The 16,376-nt window shown below is 41.7% G+C and overlaps 1 protein-coding gene across 4 annotated transcripts in view; it reads right to left on the bottom strand.

The window, feature by feature from the left end:
• LOC133478244 (ethanolamine kinase 1-like) overlaps nt 1-13,287 on the bottom strand; it is a 36,119-nt gene extending 22,832 nt beyond the window's left edge. For 2 of the 4 annotated variants that reach the window (XR_009788635.1, XM_061774057.1), the window contains exons 1-3: nt 8,709-8,954; nt 4,560-4,813; nt 3,492-3,626 (exon numbers count right to left, since the gene is read on the bottom strand). Coding sequence is in view for 3 of the 4 variants with exons in the window: in XM_061774057.1 (XP_061630041.1) it covers nt 3,492-3,626; nt 4,560-4,813; nt 8,709-8,834 (515 nt within the window). In the remaining variant the exon portion in view is untranslated. The other 2 variants (XM_061774059.1, XM_061774058.1) reach the window with 2 other exon arrangements.
• Between the last annotated feature and the right edge of the window lie 3,089 nt (nt 13,288-16,376).

Raw genomic sequence — 16,376 nt, 5'->3', positions numbered from 1 at the left:
TTTAATTTAAACCGTGTTGGCAGCATCGCGTGTTCAATGTTAACAGCTGTCCTCACAACATCTTGAAAATGAGCTTTAAGGGCCCGAGTGCAGCGGTATGAAGTCGGCTGTGAATCGTTTAAAAATTCAGCCCCTGAAGTCAGTTTCACTTAGTGACTTGGAATTTGGTAGGCATGTCCATCACAATTAGCCTTGCAAAAAATTCTTAAGAGGCCATGCCTGAAAAGACAAAGGGAGTCCGCCATTTTGGTTTAAAGCGTACATTTTAAACTAAGGGTATATTTGGTCATTTCCTGTGCTCATTTAAGGACAAATATGCCTTACAGAGTTAGTCTGATAACGATACGAAAGAGAGAGAGTCATGGGTGAGGTTACATTGTTACATTTGAGTTTTAGTCATTACGTACGTGTGGGCGGAGTATGGTGATGAAGTTTGATGACTCACCATCGGTTCAATCGTGCACCTCAGAGAATATTGGCGACATTCAGCTCCAAAAGCCAGTTTGACTTAGCAATGGGACATTTTGTAGGCATGTCTTTCAAAAGTAAACCCACACAAAAAGTTCCAGGGCTCCCCTTAAAAGACAAACTGGTCGTAGAGATTTTGTCCGATGGCTACCAAATGTACAGCACATACACAAGACAGATTGGTGGCCCTAAATTGTAAAACAATTGAGTTTATGTCATGGCGTGTGGCCGGAGAATGGTGGCAAAGTTTGATCACTTATCATTTGTTCAGTTGTGTGCCTCAGAAGATTAATTAAACCCCTGAAGCCAGTTTCAGTTAGCAATGTAAAATTTGGTAGGCATGTCTATTATGAGTAGAGCCACAAAAAAGTCCTTGAACCTATGGCTGAAAGATGGTGAAAACATGCCATATGCTAGATTTAGTTTTGTTCTTTGCTATAGTGGATCAAGTCCACCAATAAGGAATCACATTCGATTCCATTACTGTGAACCAGGAAAGAAAAAAAAAGCCTCAACACGAATCCTGTTGATTTCGCAATCTTTTGACTCTTTCTTCCTTTGAACACACAAAATGAAAAGAAAAATGTGTAGCTTTCTCCTTCCTGTTTGACTTCGAGCCGCAGCGAAGTGGCGTTTAAACCCACGCAGTTGTTCACTTAATTGCAGTCGATCACCTGCGTTACCCGTGGCCCCGATATCATAAACCCGCCTGATTCCCTTTCAGCTCGAGTGCGTCGATTAGGCGAATCTTTTGAACCCATCGCCCTCTTTTTGGGCAGCAGGCATGCGTCCGCCTCCTGCTCATTAGCGGGAATTTCCTCCGTTCATCAATGCAACTTATTTACATATGACGCCGACGCCACCTTGCCTTTTCTTTGCACTCTTGTACGCTCGCTCGCGCCATTACATGCCAGAGACCCAGCGGGAGGCCTTTTCACATGCACTATTGCCCTGTGTGTGTGTGTGTGCTTTGCAGCTGCGTGCCGCCTATCTATGCGCAGCGGGTGGCGGCGAGGCTGTAGACCTCCTCTGCAGGTGCAACATCTTCCTGATCTTTCTTTGGACGTTTCCTCTGAAGATCACATTCACGCTCAAGAGTACAAAAGTGCCTCTGATGCCTCTCCTTGCAAAGACTAATGAATACACACACGCATGCATAGTACTCATATGGGTTGTTAATAATGTCTCGCAGCATAGCACCATCTATTGGGCCTCCACAAGAGGTGCACTCTGCTTGGACAAGGGTGAAGGCTGAAGAGTGGGAAAAGCATTCAATGACATTGAACAAATATTCCTCTTTTATTCATATTTTTCAAAGATTTCTGACCGGTCACATTGCCACAATGTTATAAAATGCTTTAAGTGCTGACATTGTAGCAACTCTCCAGGCATGACTTATTATTCCTGACAGGAATTGTCTGTTCTTCGTTTTGCGCCCACCTCTGACACCACAAACCCCCACTCCTGTCAGAGATAACGTAAATAATTATATATACATTATATGATTATAATTCATTATAATAAGTCCCCTCCCTTGAACGTAGCGTGGAAGAATTGAGAGGAAGATAACAACGTAAGAGCATGTTGCTGGATTCCGTCACAGTGCTCGCAAAGTTCACCTTGGAACTTCGTTTGCCTCGCAGCTAACGAAAAACTACCAGCGCCAAAATGGAAGGAAGTAGTCCAAATTGTGCATGCTAATTGACGTGCTAACTTCACCAGCTTACCTGATTCACCAGATGACATTTGGAAGTACATGCAAATGTCTTGGTCATACACCAGTCTTTTTTCTCATTGTATATTTTTGTTTAATACTGAATTTGTTCATTATTATTTATGTTGTACTCTGTTTTCAAATTGAAACTAATTATAATTCAGATTGTTTTGGATTGAATATTGTTACTGTATTAGTATACTCATTACACAATGGACAGCACGGCGATATTGCGGTTAGCCCGTTTGCCTCACAGTCAACAGGTTCCGGGTGCTAATCTCGGGCCTGGCTCTTCAGCAAGGGCGGTTTCTGATACGGGCAATATGGGCAGCCGCACAGGTGGCAGACTTCTAACTGGCCAATCTCCAGCACCCCACCTCCCGTGTTGACGATCGACCAAGGGGGCGCAATCGATACCTGTCGCACATGGCGCCATTCGATCTAGGACCACCTCTGCTCTGCAGCGTTTCTCCGAGCGCTCCCACGTTAGAAAAAAACAATATGTTAGCGTCATTGATGGTTCCAAATTGTCCATAGATGTGAATGCTTGCTTGTTATCTGCCCTGCCATTGATTGGCGACCATACCACTGTTTGCTTTTAAGTACCTTGACAGTGGCTGATGATCAATTGTCTGTCTATATGTGCCCTGCGATTGGCTGGCGACCAGTCCTGGGTGTACCCCACAATTCTAACAAAGTCTGGGATAGGGTCCAGCTCATCCGAGACCCTAATGAGGACAGATGCTCAAGAAAATGAAAGGATGGATGTTTTTTGGGGCGGCACGGTGGGCGACTGGTTAGAGCGTCAGCCTCACAGTACTGAGGACCCGGGTTCAATCCCCAGCCCCGCCTGTGTGGATTTTGCATGTTCTCCCCGTGCCTGCGTGGGTTTTCTCCGGGTACTCCGGTTTCCTCCCACATCCCAAAAACATGCATGAATTGGAGACTCTAAATTGCCCGTAGGCATGACTGTGAGTGCGAATGGTTGTTTGTTTGTATGTGCCCTGCGATTGGCTGGCAACCAGTTCAGGGTGTACCCCGCCTCCTGCCCGATGACAGCTGGGATAGGCTCCAGCACGCCCGCGACCCTAGTGAGGAGAAGCGGCTCAGAAAATGGATGGATGGATGGATGTTTTTTGGGACAAGAATTTAAAAGATCTTACCAATTTGGAGACACGCATTCTGTTGTTGTCTAAAGAAAGATTTTTTTCTTTTAAGCACAACATTATATGCATTTTTTGTTGCAATATAAAGAAACCTATCCAAACATTTACACGTTTTTCACTGTTGTGAGAGGATGGTTTATTACCTCTGCACGGTGAACTCGCCGCTGTCCTCTAAGAGCGTGAGAAGACGAGACAGCTTGGTCCACAGCAGACGCTCGGGGGGGTGAGCGCTCGGCGGAGGGATGGAGTGGATTCTCGCCATCTCCGCTGCGATCAATCTGCGGGGGAGCAGGGCACGCATTTTTTTCCCCCTATCTCCTTCTCTCGTGTGATTTTTTCTGTTCTACGTCAACAGTGCTAAACATGAAAATGTGTGATAATATAAGCTTACTTATTGTATACAATATATTCTTCCAAATATATAGATTTCTTGCTTTGACTTAATCGTCCTTGCATACACGCCAAAAGCGCTCCAGAGGTTGTACCACATGCAATGAAACCAAAATGTTGCTGATATTTTGCTTCTGCTAAATCTGTGATATAGAGAGACCATAGACACATTAAAACGCACTTAAACTTGTTAAAACACACTATTTTAAGTATTCCTTAGCACGTGTTCTCATTCTTACACTGTCAAGAAATTAAACATTCGTTTCAACATCACTTTGAAGAAACAAACACACAGTGCACCAAAAAAAGAGGCAACGCAAGCTTGCTTCAAGCTTTTATATTTGTCACTCGTGATTAGTTTACTGTATAACTGACACACAAAACACAATAAAATTACATTGCATATTTACATAATACATTAAAATAACTTATGTTGCAAATTGGCACTATATAAATAAAATGTATTTGACAATCTTGAAATTTTAAATGTTTGCTCTTTATATTTTTTGGATATACAAAAAAAACATGCCATGTGTTTTTCTAATGATTTTATGAGTGTGCATAGTGACCAATGTATTCGACTGTTACTGTGAAGATGAATGAGAGGCATTACGTTTTTGTACTTATAAGTTGTTGCTTTATGAAGTTCACTTCATTTTCTTGCATTAGTTTACAGGGCAGATGGGCCACATCCAATATGGTGGACGCACTGACGTGTCGCAGCAACAGACCAACACGCTCAAGGGAGGGCCTGGCTCTATATGTCTATGGTTTAACACTTGGATGACAGTGAATAATCAACTGAATGGAATTGTTCTGACCTGTAAATGGAGGGCTGGCAGAGCAGCTCATCTTCCAGCACGTCTCCAGGGACAAACTGGTAGCAGATGCCATTGCGGAAGCTGCAATAGATCTGCGGCCCGCAGCCGTTTGCGTGGAGGAGGCGGAACATTTCCACCTCCCGCTGGCGGTCCAGAAAGAGTTCGGTCCGTTGGCCGTAGACTCGCACCAGCACGCAGTCGGATTCATCCACGGAGCAGCCCAGCAGCTGGTTGGTGATGCCTTCCGTGAACGTCTACCACCAGAGGAACATGTAAGAATATTCAGTTCACAAAATCACGTCAATAATACAGAGTAACAATTGTTTTAGTTAATAGCCTTTGAAATCAGCCAATTTGTACTTTGTAAAAACATGCAGTACAGTAATGGCAACTAAATCAAATGTAAAGAATCAAAATTTTTTTGCCACATTGTTGGCTTGAACTCAATGGACACTGTGCAGCTCCTTCTAGTGTGCACACCTTGGCCACCAGGGAGCAGTATAATACAGATAGACATACTGTATGTACAACACATGCCGTTGGTCTCAGCTCCTCAATAGTATTAGTTGTTCTTCACAGAGGATAAATAATATATGCCTGTGAGAGCTGTTATATTATCTGTCTACATGTGTTGCTCCACTGTTTGTGTTCAGATATCCATTGCTTAAAAGTTTATAACACAGATGCTATTTGTTCTATGGAGTTTCCCATTATGTGTTAGCATTAAGCTTTTAAGACTTTGTTTTGTGGTTCTTTTAAATACACAATGTGTAATTGTCTTTGTTTTGTGTTTAGTTTGACTGTGAACTTCAACTGGGAGAACAACTTGAAGCCTCTTTTTGAAGAATTTCTTACTATTTGCCAAACTGCTGCTTGTTGCAAAGTAAGTTGAGTTCACTGCCACCGTACAGCAATTACATCTCAAATTTTAGTCAAAAGTCAAAGCGGAAAATCGACTGAACAACAGCTCGTATCTAAAAAAAACCGAAAGTCGGGTCAGTCGTACCTCAAGGCGCTTATAATTGATGTAAATACAATGAAATACTGCAGGTCGCTAATGTAAAGTAAAAATAAATGTGTTTTTAAAAAAAAAGATGAATAAAAAATGTTTTAAAAATGAAAAGATCAATAGGGTTCTTTCCCACACAGCTGGTATTATTGTTTTTATGTTTGGGCAAGAACAAAGATTTTGAACAGCCAAACCAAGATGAGTGGTGGAAGCCATAGTTCAAATCTGTCCACGTCATGAATTTACCTTTGGTTTGGTCCGTTAATTACTTGGCAAATGAATAGTGCTCTTGTCCACAACCTCCGAGGTGTCTGACATCATTCAAAATGAATAGGGTTCTCGCTCACATACTCGGAGCTCCCCATTGAAGCGTCTGCTGACATGACACATGATACAGTGTACACAACACTCACACTTTCTCATTTTCAGCCGCAGTCCCAGAGCAGGTGTCGCTCATACGTGGTCAACAGCCTCTCCCAAATAAATAAACGCACAATACGTGATTAAAGTGGAACATGTAGTCTGTGTGTGTGCTTTAGTGGATCTGCTGCAAATGGAGAGGTCATCCGGCCGATGTGATGTCACCTAACAAACATAAACTCTATTTCAGACTCTGATTGAGCCAACATGGCGACACAATGAGTTTCTTGTGGCTACACCAACATACCTCCACCCTCTTGTCCTTATTTTTACGTTTTACCTATGGCCATTTCTTTGCTGTGTACACACAATAAATAAATGTGAAAATGTCTGCAGAAATACTGTACACTATTTCCAATTTTCCAAGCGAAATTAGACGTAATAAATATGGACGTACACAACATGCTAATCACTGTTAAAGACGGTGTCTCCAGATAGAGAAGAGCAAATGGCGAGAACGAATAAGTAGAAGAACAATGTGCACAACATTGAGGAGCGACCATATGACAGTCTACCAGAACACTAATTGTTGTTAGAGAGGTTGTCTACACATAAAGTAACATGTCATAAGATATGAGGCATACTGGATGGAACATAGAATATGAAAAGAACAACAAGTATCTCCCGTAATGTAAACAACAGGGGCGTGCAGAGAGTTTTGGAGGGGCAGGTGCTCAAAGTAAAAGGGGGCACATGGAACATTTGTTTTAATGTGGAAAGTTGGAAAATATGTAAATATAATGTGGGCCATGCAATACAAATTTGTAGCTCCTTACTGGACAGCTGGGTAAGCAAATCGAGACATCCTTCTTTGGAAACGGTAAGGTAGAGGTAGAGGCCGGCTAAAGACAATGGACAGAGATATAGTAGTAAGATTGAATTTTCTTTTCGGCTCGGCATAAACTACAAAGACATTCTGAAAATCTTGCATTGCAGGCTATTGAAGAGGTCAGACTAAATGACATTTGCCTTTAAGAACAGCGGGCATTGAGGTATCCTGCAAAGGTGCGTGTCATTTGCTTGCCCAGATGTCAAAGTTGATCATGAGAATTTAACCTACAAATGAGTATTTTGTGCACACATTGTATCTATTTTGGCCGTAAAAAAAAAAAATATTAAAAAACTTATTAGACCACCCTTGTTTCTTGAATTTGTGCGCATTTGTGCGAAAAGCAATGAGCACAAATTGTGAGCACAAATTAAGGAGCATTTGTTTTTTTGTTTTCGTTTTTTTTAGCAACTCAGGTATGTAGGCTAGGTAATAATATCAGCCTGAGTTTAGGACTTTTTTTGTGTGTATGACTCATAACGTATCAAAATGCTCTAAATGTCTGATCTGAAAGGGCTGGACCACGTAGTCAGACTCCTCCCAATCGGTGGACTTTTCAGCCTGATGACTGACTCACTCCACAATCCACGTGATCCCTGTACTTTTACGCTACCAATTACTTTGTCATCACTTGTCTACCTTATCAACATTTAACAGTTTGACTCAACTTCCATGACTTGTTTGTTGAAGATAAACATTAGTACCTACTTGCGTGCGCACCATTGGTGATGTGTTCAAGAGCAGCTCGGAAATGCGTAAAACGACCTCTTAAATAGGGATTTCACTCATTTTTTGGAAGCGTTAAATAACATTTTAACGTTGAAAGGCCACAGGTTTTTTCTTTTTACAAAAGGGCACTTTGGTCATTAAGGGGAAAAGGGGCAAGTGCCAGAGCACTCATAGCCCCGCCCCCTGCACGTCGCTGGTAAACAAGGATGTACACAACCTTGTGGAACAACCACGTATCAGTCTACTGGAGTGCTAATTGTTGTTATCATAAGATAATATAAAGTTAGGAGATAGACTGGATAAAATACATAAGTGGCCTTGTTTGCAGGAATGTAAACATGGACACACACAACACTGTGGAACAACCATGTCAGTCTATTGGAATGCTTATCATTGTTATAGATGGACTCTCCACATAATGTAAGATATGAGGCAGACTGAATCAAACAAAGACGTATGCGAGGAACATACAAGTATCTCCCCGAAACATAAACATGGATGCACACAACATTGTGGAGCTACCATATGTCAGTCTACTAGAACAGTAATTGCCATTAAAGACCCCGCTGCCATATAGAATAAGATCTGAGACAGACTGACTGGATAGAACAACTAAGTCGTGTACTTCCCTTGAACATAACCATGGACGCACACAACATTGTGGAGCAACCAAATGGTATATAATGGAACACTTGTTATCATTTAAGAAACCAACTCCCCGTAATGTAAGATTTGAGACAGACTGCGTAGAACATATAAGTGACTTAGTTTTCCAGTACATTAACATGGATGCACACAACATTGTGGATCACATTTCATGGCAGAATCTACTGGAACACTCATTGTCGTTAAATACGCCGTCTCCTCATAGCATGAGATCAATTTAAAACAGACTAAGTGGAATGAAAAGTTATGTAGTTCCCAGGAACGCCAACATGGGTGCCAAAAACATTGTGGATCGACCATGTCAGTCTACGAGAAGACTAATCTTTGTTAAAGATGCCTTCTCCACATGTAAGATCTGGATGCACACTGGACGTAATAAATATGTCATATAGCTCCCCTGGACATAAACATGGACGTACACAACATTGCGAAGTGACTGTCAATCTACTCGAACGCTAATTGTTGTTAAAGACAGCCAAAACAAAAGGGTACTGGCCTTCATGTGGATGTCTTCTGGCCTCCAATTAGGCCTCAAAGTTCTGAGGAGGTCTAGGACGGAGGTGCGAGCTTTGTTTTCATCCACCTGGATGTCGATGTGGAGAAGTTCATCGCTCTTCTTCATTTTCAACACGGATCTCACCTACGGACACCAAGTGTGTCCACGTTGCGTCCTGTCCTTCGAACCAACAATCTGCCCACTGTGGTGATCAGAGGCCAATGTTCCCGTGGACATCTTGTTAGTATGACGAGGAGTTTACTGATTAACAAGCATCACTGGACCACAGCACTGAAACCTTTCTTTAAATTACTGGTGGAACCCAAATATGGTCACTTTCAACCAAAATGGCAGACTTTCTGTGTATTTTCATCACTGTATTTGAGACTTATTGCGGGTCGAATTAATGATAAACATGACTGCCAAATTTCATGTTGATTAGTGAAACTGGCTGCTGGCGCTGAGTTCTCCAACATTTCTGGGGTGTACAACTGAACCATCGGCGAGTCATTAAACTTCAACGCCATGCTCAATTCATACGCAATGACAAAAACTCAAATTTTTCACAATTTCTAGTTTTTCATCGTTCGTGTATACGAGGTTTAAATTTGGTAGCCAGAAAAGAGAACACCTCTAAGAGAAATCTCTTGGAAAAATTCCCTAATGTGACATTAAATGGCCGTTTCAAATCAAAATGGCTGACTTTGTGTGTAATTTCAGGCAAAGCTTCTTGAGACGTTTTTTGTGGGTATGATAGACATGCCGACCAAATTTCATGTTGCTAAGTAAAACTGGTTTCAGGCACTGTATATTTCAAACATGCCACCCGATGCGACTGAGGCAGTTTTGGCAGTCAGTATGGCAACACCCAAACAAATGCAATTATGCAATTGAAAATGGAAAAATGTCACTTAATTTTTTTTTTTTGCCTTTTTATTTTACTTTAATTGTTTCAATGAGGCCGGCACGTTGGATGACTGGTTAGCACATCTGCCTCACAGTTCTAGGGACCGGGATTTCAACCACAAATCCCGGCCCCGCCGTTTCCTCCCACATCCCAAAAACATGCATGTTAGGTTAATTGACAACTCTAAATTGCCCATAGGTGTGAATGTGAGTGCAAATGCTTGTTTGTTTATATGTGCCCTGCGACTGGCTGGCAACCAGTTTAGGGTGTACCCCGCCTCCTGTCCGATGATAGCTGGGATAGGCTCCAGCATGCCCGCGACCCAAGTGAGGAGAAGTGGCTCAGAAAATGGACGGAATGATGTTTCAATGAGGCTGGCACGTTGGGTGACTGGTTAGCACATCTGCCTCACAGTTCTGGGGACCGTGGCTCAAATCCCGGCCCCGCCTGTGTGGAGTTTGCATGTTCTCCCCGTGCCTGCTTGGGTTTTCTCTGGGCACTCCGGTTTCCTCCCACATCGCCAAAACATGCGTGGTAGGTTGATTCAAGACTCTAAATTGCCCGTAGGTGTGAATGTGAGTGCGAATGGTTGTTTGTTTCTATGTGCCCTGCGATTGGTTGGCAACCGGTTCAGGGTGTACCCCGCCTCCCGCCTGAAGATAGCTGGGAAAGACTCCAGCAGCCCGCGACCCAAGTGAGGATAACCGGTAAAAACAATGGATGGATGGATGTTTCAATGAGGGGCATTTTTAAAACTGCAAATTTGAACATTTTACCTTACATTTTTTAAACTGCATTTCTATGTTTATTTTTCTACGATTTCATATCACATTTTTGCAAAACAAAAATTACATCTATTTTAATTTATTTTCATGTGAAGATGATGATTTTGTAAACAAAGTGAATTTCATGGGGGTGTTGGCGGAGGGGGCGCGTGTTTTTAACAAATTTAGCCGTGATGTTTACTCTTTTGCATGCTTTACAGTGATGGCTCCAAATACTTAACAAGCTTTTAGACGCCAGCTCGCCATCAAATGGCGTCTTCAGCATCAAAGACTGTCCGAACAAGACATCGGTTTTGTCTCTATATTTTGGCGGACACCTGGTGCACACGTGGCCTATCGCACGTTTGCTCTCATCGTTATGAGACAATAAATGAGAACGCTGATAGACGAGTGAACTTTTCAAGGTCTGTGATCCACGGGAATTAATCATTGGCAACGGAATCAACAAAAAGGTTACTGGAGTGTCTCTGTTTTCCTTTTGAAGCAACAGAGCCTTTCAGGGGCAGACTGGGGGGGGGGGGGGGGGGGGGGGGGGGGGAAGGGGGCTGGGAGTCATTCACAGAGTGTCCCGGTTCATGCGTGCCGCGGGGAGCCAGCCAGCTGGCAACACAAATTTCATGTAATCCGACGATGAAAAAAAAAAGTAAAAAAATTAATTTGATGCTCTTTTGGACCATAATTCATGGAGTAGTTATCCATCCATCCATCCATTTTCTGAGCCGCTTCTCCTCACTAGGGTCGCGGGCGTGCTGGAGCTTATCCCAGCTATCATCGGGCAGGAGGCGGGGTACACCCTAAACTGGTTGCCAGCCAATCGCAGGGCACATACAAACAAACAACCATTCGCACTCACAGTCACACCTACGGGTAATTTAGAGTCTTCAATTCATGCATGTTTTTGGGATGCGGGAGGAAACCGGAGTGCCCGGAGAAAACCCACGCAGGCACGGGGAGAACATGCAAACTCCACGCAGGCGGGGCTGGGGATTGAACCCAGGTTCTCAGAACTGTGAGGTTGACGCTCTAACCAGTCGTCCACCGTGCCGCATGGAGTAGTTAATAACCGCAAATACCTAAAACTATAAACAAAGACAAAAGGAACAGAGTAAGGCCCATAGATAATTTTACACTTGGGACGATACCACGGTTCTTGCTTCGCGGTCCCGCTATTTTCATATTTTTATTGCAGGTGTTTTATGCCGTTTTTACAATATTTTCTTGTGTGCTATCTGTTGCTCTTGTTCTCTCGCAGTATATTATATGTGTTTAGGCCTGTCATAATATCAAATTTTTTAGGACAATATATTCTCCCCAAAACTATCACGACAAATGATAGTATCATTGGTGTTTTTTAATGCTACTGATATAATGATATTAGAGCATAATAATTCAATTTTTAAGAACAATTCACTTTTAATTCTAAGAATAATGAACATTGACATTGTAATGTAGAACAATAAATAAAATATCTTGGATTAATGATATATATATATATATATATATATATATATATATATATACATATAAATAAAACACACACACAGGCTCTGTTCCCCTACAAATATTGGCACAGTGGGATAAACAGTCATTAATACCGTAACAAGCAATATAGTGCCAATCAAGTTTTCAGTTGATTAAGAAAAAGTGCCACGTAGAAACATTAATGACCACACAAGTAGATCAAAGCAACCCGGTTTGATTCAGTTTTTTGTGTTTTGTGTACTACCGTTTAAAAGTCTGTCACCTTTTTTTAAACGCTGCTTTGTCAACATGTACAATAGCGACATCTCTTTACAATAGTAATGCTATAATGTATATAATATGAGCATATGTGCACCATATTCACATTTGTATTTGCATTGTTGGGCATACTTGCAAGCTGACGGGAAAGAAGAGATATCCCACAGTTTGTTTTTTTTGTTCCCAGTTGAAGAAATTGGGTGGGATGGTTGTGTTTAAGATGGATTTTGTCATGTTGAGGTTTTAAGTTGTATTTGTCTTTGTTGCGACTTTATACAAATTCGACACACCAGCTCGTCTGTACAGTCCTCGATTTACGAACGAGTTCCGTTCCCACGTTGGCGACGTAACACGAATTTCCGCGTAAGTCGGATTTCACCGTTAAAGTCGAAATTTACGTCGAAACACTTCTGTTACTGGTATTGTCCCACGTGATCGTGACAGCAAGCTTAGTGTGTGTGGGCGTGTGCGTCGATGTGTGAGTGAGACGGGACTGCGCAGGCGTCGTCCAGCGGGACAGCGAAGGAGGAAGGAGTGCGCGCCGCTGCGAGTGTGTACAGTGGCAAGTGTAGTGACGGCGACCGGGGAAGAGTAGCGATTAGCGGAGGACCCGTTGACGTTGAATGTGCAGAGGAGCTAACAAAGCCATTAAAGCAGCAAATCGGTGCTTCGTGCTTTTATTGTTGCCGCCACGCAGCTCAAGCTGTGCAACGAGAGAAGGGAGTTAACCCCTGCGGCTCCTGACCGCGGTCAGGTGACCGTAGCAGGAAAGGTTAACACTTTGTATAAAGAAACTAAAATACATTAACATAAAAAAATAAGATGTTTTACTTACCATTACAGCTGAGAGTGTGAAAAAAGGAGGTCAAAAAAGGCAAAGGTACTCCCACCGCACAAATACAGACAAGCACTATGCACTAGCGAAACAGAAACACTATGGTGCTGGGGACAAAATGGCGGACGAGGCACGGGCATCGTAAAGTCGAAATGTCGTAGGTCACATGCGTCGTAACTCGAAGACTTCCTGTATTAGCGGGATGGCCGCGTTCATCTGGCTTGAATCCAAAATGTTCACACATCGTCGCGGTGGCGTTCGGCTTTGGAACTAATTCCATTTATGCCGCTCGATTTTCTGTAGCTGCAGTTGTCGGCCCGCTGTCATAATACTGAGCTAGCGCCCGCATTTCATATGCACGCACACAGACGCACAAATTTCATTTGTGAAATTTGGAGAATAATATTTCTCTCAACTTCATTTTGACTTACAATTGTTTCAGCTTTTGATTTTGTTTTCAAAATTGATAAAACATTTTAAAAATTGCTTACTTGAAAATTTGCATTTGAAAATTTGCTGTTTTGTTATACATATTTAAATTTTAATGTTGATTTTTTTTTTACTTTCATCTTTAAAAAAACATTTCAACATCATACAAACATTTTGTGTTTAATTTAAAAATAAATTAAATAATCAAATTTTTTAAAATTGTGATTTCTTTTTACATTTAGTGTGTTGAAAATGTGCACTTTTGAAAATATTGACAAAAAAATGTAAATTATTTTTTTAAACTTCATCTTTTCAATTTCATAAAGTACAGTATATCTATTTTTTTTTTTTGGTTCTGTGCTATCAAAAAAATATATATATTGAGGTAACAGGACTGTGCTGAGATAGTCACTGATGGTGTAGTGGTGCAGTCGCCTGACTTTGGTGCAGGCAGCGTGGGTTCAGTTCCCAATTCCCAGTGGTGTGAATATGAGTGCGAATGGTTGTCCGTGTCTGTATGTGTCCTGCGACTGACTGACGACCAGTTCAGGGTGTCGTCTGCCTTTAGCCTGAAGTCAGCTTGGATAGGTTGCGACCCTGAACAGGATAAGCGGTAATGAGAATGGATGGCTGGATAAATGGATTGTGTTGAGATTTTAACCTACCCACAGTCTTAGTTGAAATATCATCAAATATAAAGAAAAAAACATTTGTGAACTTACTTTTGGCCTTCCCATGGCATGCCGAGTTTCTGAATAACTTCCAGTGGACCATGTGACTTGTGGAATATTCTGTTTTTCACAGGGGGTAATGTGGGGGAACAGGACTGTCAATTTAAACTAAATTGTTGTCTTCTTTGTTTTGTTTTTTAAGAAAATATACTTAAAGTATAGTTGGCATAAGGACTAACACACATTTGTAAAGATAAAAAAGTCATTTCAGGCATCCATACAGTAAATTTATATTTCCACTCAAATGAAATATAGACTAGAATAGAAAGCCTTTATTGGCATTGTGTAGTGCAGATACAGCGAAATTGAAATATGTACGCCCCTCTAGGCCCCCTGCAATCCCCACTGTCATTTCCACCAACACTTTGTGTGCAAATGCATTAATGGGCAAGTTTAGCTCATCAAAAGGGGATTCAATTTTCTTTCCAATCACGGCGCCCCAGATGAATAGCGAGTCAAAAATAAGGGGGTCATTATCGGGGCGGAGCCATCCGGGCCAGAGAGGGTCGCCAACAGAGCCCGGCGGAGATGTTGACAGCTCGCCGCTACAGTTGGCGGACAATTTGATTGTCGAGCAAATTTGGGTCAAAGTGCAGTCACACACGTGGAAATTAAAAAGTTAACTGCCACTGTTGCTGGCTAGAACAGCAGCACCAAGCAAGGTATGTCAATTAATAGGCTCTCGGATGGATTGAAGTGCATAGTTAATAGTTTAATTACATATTCTCTTTGAACGCACTGCTACTGCTGCCTTCCACAAGCGCTCACTTTAAAAAAAACTGTAAACAAACAACGACCATTTTACGATGGCTATTTGGAATTGATGCAATAATCTCCCAAAATAATCATAGAAGGATCAATCAATTGCTTCAGAAGGAGTAGGAGACAATTTTGACTTACATTTTTAAGTGTCGGTCCTATTTTCGTTCGAGCGACTCGGACAAAACAACAAAAACGGTCGACTATTTTGCGACATCGATAACCCAGAACCATTTTCGGCTTAGATACGACCAGCATACGGCAGCATTTGAGCCTGATGGGAACATGGAGGGGCCGGTAGAACCTGGTAAGTGTTTTCATGAAAATGATGTCAAAATGTTACAAGCTTCGATCTCAAACGGTCAAGTTACTAGCAATGATGAAAAGCGAGTTTGTATAGAATTAGATGGTTTCTTGTTTGATTCGTTGAAGGAGAAATGATTGGTATTGGTAATCCTTACTATTAAACTTGGATTCAGTAAATTATATCAATTTAAACACATTTTAATCATGTGCGACCGATGTACATGTTCAAATGAAGTAATTTTAAAGAACTCTTTTTTTCAGTGCATGTGCTGGAGTCACGAAGCGATTCTGAGGGCAATAGGCGGCGTAAATGATCGCCTTGATCAATTAATAGGTGTCCTCACAAATTTCAGTGGTTCATTAAATACACTGGTTAGCAAATGAATTCTGAGTCCTTGCCTCAATTACATTGTTGAAATCAAACGTTGCCGGGCATGAATTGTTCATCAGTGCTAATTGTTCATGTCTCTCTGATGTGCAGATTTACGATAACGGTTTCCCAGCATCACCTCTAAGTGTCGCCAAAGCACCAAAAGCTGCAGAAACGTGCGTACGGCAGCCGTGCAGTTGGCGTGAGGCACCGCACATTTCCACGGTCGTGTCACTCTTGATACATCTGACCTTTGCCCTGAAAAAGAACGGACGCCACGTTTTAGTGCATACGCATCTTTTGTACATGAGGCCCCAGGTCCTTCATTTTCCATGTTGTATTTTTAGTTAATGTTACACACATCTATATTTTCCCGAAGTAATTTTTTTACTCGATACTTTGTTTTTATTAACAACATTAACATTAGCAAGATGGACATAAATTGGTTTGTGAACCTACTCTAACCCTAGTATTTGTGTGAAAAATTCCCAAGGTTTTCATACAATAAACAGCTTTCCATGTTCATATCTAGAGTCAGTGTTACAAGCGACCACTGGTCAAATAATGCTCATATAAAGTAAACTATGTATGTTTTTATCCCATGAACCCCTAAATGTAACTGGTATACTTCAAAGAAATTTTACTAGCATGTTTTCAACAAAATGATTCAAGTTCTTGAATTTTTCTTACATGTCACAAATTGTGTGCCAGCTCAGTGGAAGGACCCATATTTGTTATTTTGAATGAATTCTAAGGTTAGCTGTTATGGATTTCTGACAGAAAAGCCATTAAATGTTGGAGCAGAA

The sequence above is a fragment of the Phyllopteryx taeniolatus genome, chromosome 5 (genome assembly GCF_024500385.1).
Source record: "Phyllopteryx taeniolatus isolate TA_2022b chromosome 5, UOR_Ptae_1.2, whole genome shotgun sequence".
NCBI lineage: Eukaryota > Metazoa > Chordata > Actinopteri > Syngnathiformes > Syngnathidae > Phyllopteryx > Phyllopteryx taeniolatus.
The sequence above is the reverse complement of the archived record's forward strand: the minus strand, read 5'-3'. Positions and strand labels throughout refer to the sequence as shown.